At 31.3% G+C, this 6,303-nt stretch overlaps 1 protein-coding gene across 1 annotated transcript; it reads left to right on the plus strand.

Annotated features, from left to right (window-relative positions):
* The first annotated feature begins 1,790 nt into the window (after nucleotides 1–1,790).
* LOC112008246 (uncharacterized) lies at nucleotides 1,791–3,518 on the plus strand. The gene is made up of 2 exons (XM_024040583.2): nucleotides 1,791–2,046; nucleotides 2,762–3,518. The coding sequence occupies exons 1-2, from the start codon at nucleotides 1,870–1,872 to the stop codon at nucleotides 3,317–3,319; spliced, it is 735 nt and encodes a 244-aa protein (XP_023896351.1). The 5' UTR covers nucleotides 1,791–1,869; the 3' UTR covers nucleotides 3,320–3,518.
* Nucleotides 3,519–6,303: the final 2,785 nt, after the last annotated feature.

A 6,303-nucleotide genomic window follows, 5' to 3' on the forward strand; every position in this document is an offset into this window, starting at 1 on the left:
TTTTTCCTTTTTAACTATCTCTTTGACCTTTGGACCCAATCTTGTTACTGCTAAATGGTTCCGTTTTTGAGTCTTCATGAAGAATTGGAAGTGGATGTAAAGGAAAAGCATTTGGGATTTGACACGAAGAGATGGCACTCACAAAGATTGAATTACCTTTTCAGTTTTTTTTTTTTTTTTCCTATGTAGACCTTTGCTTTTTAGCACGAGGGGACAAATCAATGCATTGTTTGTGCTGCCAAATAAGTAAATAACAAGCTGTTGGTCAATTGACCTGCCTAAATTTGTTTACAAGTTGGATTATTTTTTTAGCTCAGATTTATTCGAAATTTTGAAATATTCATGAGACCGAGGAATAAAATATTAGTAAGAGATTTGTATATTTGTGTTAAGACTTAAAATAGAATATTAAAATCGTAAGTTTTAATTAGTTTAACTAGTAAAGTTTCTTATAATTACAGTTTCTTATGGTTATATAAGAGGTCTGAAATTCAGTCTCTACTTACATTTAAAACTAATTAATGTCTTAATTTGATAAGCTATCATTCAAAACGAACATTATAAGTTAAAACATCAAAAAAAAAAAAAACAAATAAATAAATCGAAATTCGGCTCTAGAATCTAGAGTCAAAAGTTGAAGCATGTGGACAAAATTGATATACGAAATCATCATTTTTTTTTTTTTTTTGATGGAAGGTATACGAAATCATCATTACTCATTAGTCATTAGGAGCAAACCCGAGTGCAATGCCCAACTAATTTAGTCCATTTCATTAATTGTTCATAACTAATTTAACTAGACTTAGCTTAAGAGTAGTTGATTATTGATGATATGTAAGATCATAATAGTGTATAAGCCAGCAGTTTTCTACCATTAGCACCCCTTTTTAAAGTCAAAGTTTCAGGCTTTGAAATTAAAAAAATAATAAATTTATAATATTTTCACAACAAATTATGAGGTGAATTATTATTGATTTAAATTTAAATTTATTACTAAAATTATTTTTTTAATCATCAATAATAACTCATAATAACTTGTTATTTATAGGATTTACCGCAAAAATGTTGTAAAAATATTCTAAACATAGTATTTCTCTTAAAATTATTTCATATTTTTACTAAGCTACATCTAGTGAATAGGTTGTAGTATAGTACTGGTGGTATCTAGAACCAAAAACTAGGGATTATTGTGATCTAGATTTTCTTTAATTTAATGCAAAATGCATGCAAAAAAGTGCTACAAATACAATATTTTTACAATATGGATGCATTGTATTTTAATTAAAAAACTTATACAATACTTAAAGAAATATATCTAAAATTTTTCCACACTATCCGTGAATTTTTACATGCTATGGAGGCATTGAATTTTGATTCTATTCATCTATGAATGAAAGTGATTCCTTCTTCAAAAAGAAAAAAGAAAGTATTCAATTATTTGTTGTACTAATTGAATTTAATCATCCTAAAAAATAAGATTACATTATTTATAATTTTTGAGTAGATCCAATCATGTAAACTAATCGATGCAAAGCATGACATGAACTAAGAGCTGACCAAATCTTCGAGAGCCTGCCATATCATTCCAAAAGCTTACTCTACTTTCTAGATACTGTATTACTGTGGAACCAATTTCTCCATCTTTCTAGGCTTTTGCCTGGAATAGATCTCCACGCTTCTGGATGCCTCTCATAATGATAAAAGTACAACAAGGCACTATTAACTGCTTCCACGTCATTACTCTAACACACGTGTCTTCTTCACATAACTCTCTTTAATTTCAAAACCTTGTGATCCATTTCTTAGTCTCCACTTCTCAATTAGACCAAAACCAGAGAAACCCAAAAAAGTAATAATAGGCAAGCCAAAATGCAATCAAGATTAGCAGGCACAGCAACAAGGTGGCCTTGGGTTTTATCTCAAGCCAACAAAAAACAAGCTCTACGTAGAGGACTTGCCTCAGCCTCGGCTGGTCGCACTGCTGACCCTGCTATTCACTCCGGTGAGGTTGAAGCCGGCCCTGCTGTTCATTATAGAAAACCCGAAGTAAGATTCTTTCTTGGCTAAAAAATAATAATTTTCATTCTTTGAATTGGGTCTAATTTTGATTTTTAATCTTTTAATTATCTTAATTCTTCAAAGTTTTATTATATCTCAACTCATACTTTCATGGTCTTTTCAATAAAGATTTCTAACAATCAAATTATTATAAATAAATATATAAATAATTCACGCTTGAGCCAAAAAAAGAAAAAGTGAATGGATATATACTAAATAAATTTATTTAAATATGCCAGGCTAAAATTTAGGTAAATCAAGTTTCTAATTAAATTTAGGGAAAATTAAAATATAAACAGGGCTACTATACACAAACAGGGTCATCATCAATTAAATGCAGTACATATATACATGTGTTGCCAACTCAGATCAGCCTCTACCCATTTTTTTATTCATCAAAAAATGCAATACATATATATGTTTGAATTTAATTGAAATGTACAACTGTAATCTTGTTTTTGGAAAATTTATGGAGTGTCAATTTTAATCATTCTATTTATCTTTTATTTGTTCCAATATTCGAAAAGTGTCAATTATACCATTAACATAACTTTATAAGTTTAAAAACGAATTCAATAACTTTTTTAAGTTAAACCAAATGAAGGCACTTCTTTTCAGGATTCTTCTCTCCGAGCTTAAACTTGAAATATGTAAATTAAGTTTGAGAATTTGTTATTCACAAATTCATATATGAAATTCATAGTGCCAAGGAAACGTGGTGGATGCTGATACTGAGAATCAAGAAATAGAACTCAAACACAGTAAAGAAACGGGACCATTAGTGCCTCCTGGAACGCCTTATAGTTATGGTTCTCCGCCGAGGCTAGAGAGCACTGGTTTAAGCCAAGCCTCGAACCCCATCACTCAGCAAAAGCGTAGCCATGCAACGAGCCTAGAAGAAGTGAGTTGTGCAGGGCTTGACGGCACACCATGGCCAGAGGAGATAGAAAAAGAGCAGAGTGACAGAGAGAGACAAGCTGAAGATGACACAGAATACTACAAGCATCGCAAGGCCTCGCCTTTGTCAGAGATCAAAATGGTTGATACAAGAAAGCCTATTACAAGGGTAACTGATGGGACAGCTGATGCTTCGAAATTTGAGGTTGGGGGAGATGTGATTGGGTGGAGGCCGGAGCAGCTTGATACGGCGGAGGAGGCGCTTAAGAGAGCCGTTCAGATTTGGAGGCAGAATGCTATGCGTGGAGACCCGGATCTTCCACACGGACGGGTTCTTAGAGAGCTTCGTGGTGAATGGTTTTGAGGTGCTGTACTAAACAAAATGGCTTTTGTAATTTTAGAAAGCCAATATCTACTGGTGTTTTTCTTTTCTTCTTTTTAATGAAAGGTTTTAGAAAAAATATCATTAATGTTGTGAAGGTATTAGCATATCTTTGGACACTGCCCCGGCAATGGGTCTTCAAATGCAACAAAGATTTAGCATGATCACCCCATTTTTTGAATTTAATGGCTTATGTCGATATTAACTTATCTACACAATTAAGTCTTAATTGTTATTACGATTAGCCAATTAACATATGCATAGATACACGATTATAATAGCAAATTCAAATCAAACACGGCGAAGTGTTTATGAAGATAAAAACTTAAAACTGAGCAAACAATTATCTGGGGTCTACAGCCAATTTATTAACAAGGATAGTTGTAATTCATCTCATTTACAAGCCCTTCAAGATATATAAATGACAACATATTCGAGGTTTTTATTCATGTCACCAACTAATTGTACCCATCTTTTTTCCTTACTCGTCACTGGTTTCTATATCTTAAGTCTCCTTTGTCACTCCAAGACCTTTGAAGGTTTGAGATTGCTCCAATGGTTTTCAGCACTAAACAACAACAAAGAACACTCAAGGTTTTCGTATGTGTGTAGTTTTAATCTCCTTTTAAAGTATTTGTAAATTTGAGAGGGTGAAGGTAGATAGAACAAATGCGTTTTTGCTCTAGAATTAAAGGGTTGCTCTTTAGCTCTTCAATATGAGAATTTGGTGTAAAATCTAGTGGGTTAAGATCCNTCTCCCGCTAATGAAAATCTGCAACCCAAAAAAAAAAAAAAAAAATAGGTTCTTATTTGTCATAAACATAAAATTATATAAGTATTTTTAAGGACTTTCCTCTTAATATTTAAAAAAAAAAAAAAAGTTCTTAGTTAACAAAACGCTATTTTAAATGACTGTCTATTTTTTTTGATTAAAAATAACTGTATATTTGTATTATTATTATTATTATTATTATTATATATTTTTTGATGAGTAACTGTATATTTGCATGAGTATTACTTGGTGGAAGACTACATATATCGGTCAATTATAAAGAGGACTTCCAAGTTCCAAGGCAGGACTTTTCCAAAAAAAAAAGTTCCAAGGCAGGAGTCAACTAGCCCAATTTCAAGATCACCGTATCGCAATGTTGAGGATATCCCAAAAGCTGGGGGTTTAGCGTGATTTGGGGACTTTTTGAAGAGTAGGACAAGTTTTCGCTTTCAATTTGTTTCTGCTTTTGATTGCCGTGTCCAAGAGTAGGATAAAAGTCATAAGATGCTAACATCAATTCTTGACTTTAGGCCCCAGGCCCAGAGAGTAAGTTTCAGCCCGACATTTACGCATTGAATTTGAAATTATTGTGGGGGCCCAATGACTTTACCGGGTCATTGGGTCTTCACAATTAGAATCCTCTGCTATTAATCTAACTAGCAAGTTGCCCGTGCGATGCACGGATAATTTTGTAATATTTTATATAAGATGGTTTTGGATAATATTGTGTATATATATTACAAAGAAAAAGGAAACTAAATTAGAATAAAGAAACATATACATTTTAAGGTATTAAAAATTAGTTTAGTAGCTTCATTGCATATTTGTACCCTTCTTAAGTTATGAATTTTTTATTTTTTTTTTAAATCATGAAACCAAAAATAAATGCAAAAGAGTAACGGGACCATGAAAATTAACAAATTTGTGTTGTGTTCACATATTTCATACCATGAAATGAAAGTTTGTCCAACTCTCTGACCGTCTTTCACTTATCGATAGTGCGACATTATGACATGGTTTGGACAAATGTGTATGTATGTGTCTTATAGATGATTTAAAATTGAACAATGGTAGAATATGGTTTCACATTGTGCACTAAATATTCTCTCTACTTATATACCAAAAACAAAAACTATCCAACCAAATTACCCACCCCTAATTTTAAAAAGAAAAAGGAAAAAAAAAAAAACCTCGTAGGGGTTTTGGTGTCTTGATGGTAGTGGATGGCCTGTATAACAAAGGCGGTGACCCCTTAGATTCCTCTTTCTCTCTCTTTCAAATGTTTTGTCAGTCTCAGTTTTTTTTTTTTTTTTTTTGGTAATATATAGTGAAACAGTGCGTTTTATACAAAAATCCACAACATTTTAGTGTCTCTCTATCTTTCTTCAGGGCCATATCTAGTTAGTTATTACTATTAGTTCTTAATTTTATTTTATTTTTGCTTTTTTTAAACTACTAAAATGGTGGGTGTGCTAAAAGACATGAAGAATAGAAAAATGTGTGGTGTAAGTTTAGTAAATTAATGAGACATTAATAAGCTAATAGTAAAATAAGTTAATATGAATTTTTTGGTAACAATTAAAAAACCTAATGAAAGAGGTTAAAAAAAAATGCAAAATACAAAATTAGAGCATTACTTGGCAAGATCTCATGCACTCCCGCATGAGATTTCTGCTTTATATATATATATATATATACTGATATTATTCCTTTATAACTCCCAATCACTAATCAGCATGAGTCTAAAAAAACTTTGTGATAGGACTTTATCATACGTACAAAATAAGTATAGATTTTTTTTAAAAAAGGATATTGCCATTGCGTTCACCATTATAAGAATTTAAGCATAGATTTTTTTTTTTTTTTTATCTTTATTTAAATAAATAAAAAAAGGATATTGTTATTGTGTTCATTCATATAAGAATTTAAGCACAGTTTAAATTTTTATTATTTTTGACAATTTTTCTTTGATTCCTTTATAATTTATATATTGTGTTGGTTTAAATGAATTTTTTCTCAAGCTTTCAAAGGATGAACTTTAGATAAGATGTTCAAGTTTTATACGCCAAGCATTGACTGTAAATCTTGTACATGGAACAAATCAAGATAAGAAATTAAGAATATGGTCCATTTTGTTTGGCTTGATTTGTCTAGACATCAATTTTCTCTCTTGCCAAAAGTCCAACTTTTTGGC

Source organism: Quercus suber, unplaced genomic scaffold (genome assembly GCF_002906115.3).
Source record: "Quercus suber isolate HL8 unplaced genomic scaffold, Cork oak 2.0 scaffold_113, whole genome shotgun sequence".
Lineage (NCBI taxonomy): Eukaryota > Viridiplantae > Streptophyta > Magnoliopsida > Fagales > Fagaceae > Quercus > Quercus suber.

Coding starts and splice junctions, on each gene's coding strand:
- LOC112008246 (XM_024040583.2), top strand. CDS start 1,870: ATGCAATCAAGATTAGCAGGCACAGCAACAAGGTGGCCTTGGGTTTTA. Junction 2,047..2,761: donor TTCATTATAGAAAACCCGAA/GTAAGATTCTTT, acceptor TGAAATTCATAG/TGCCAAGGAAACGTGGTGGA.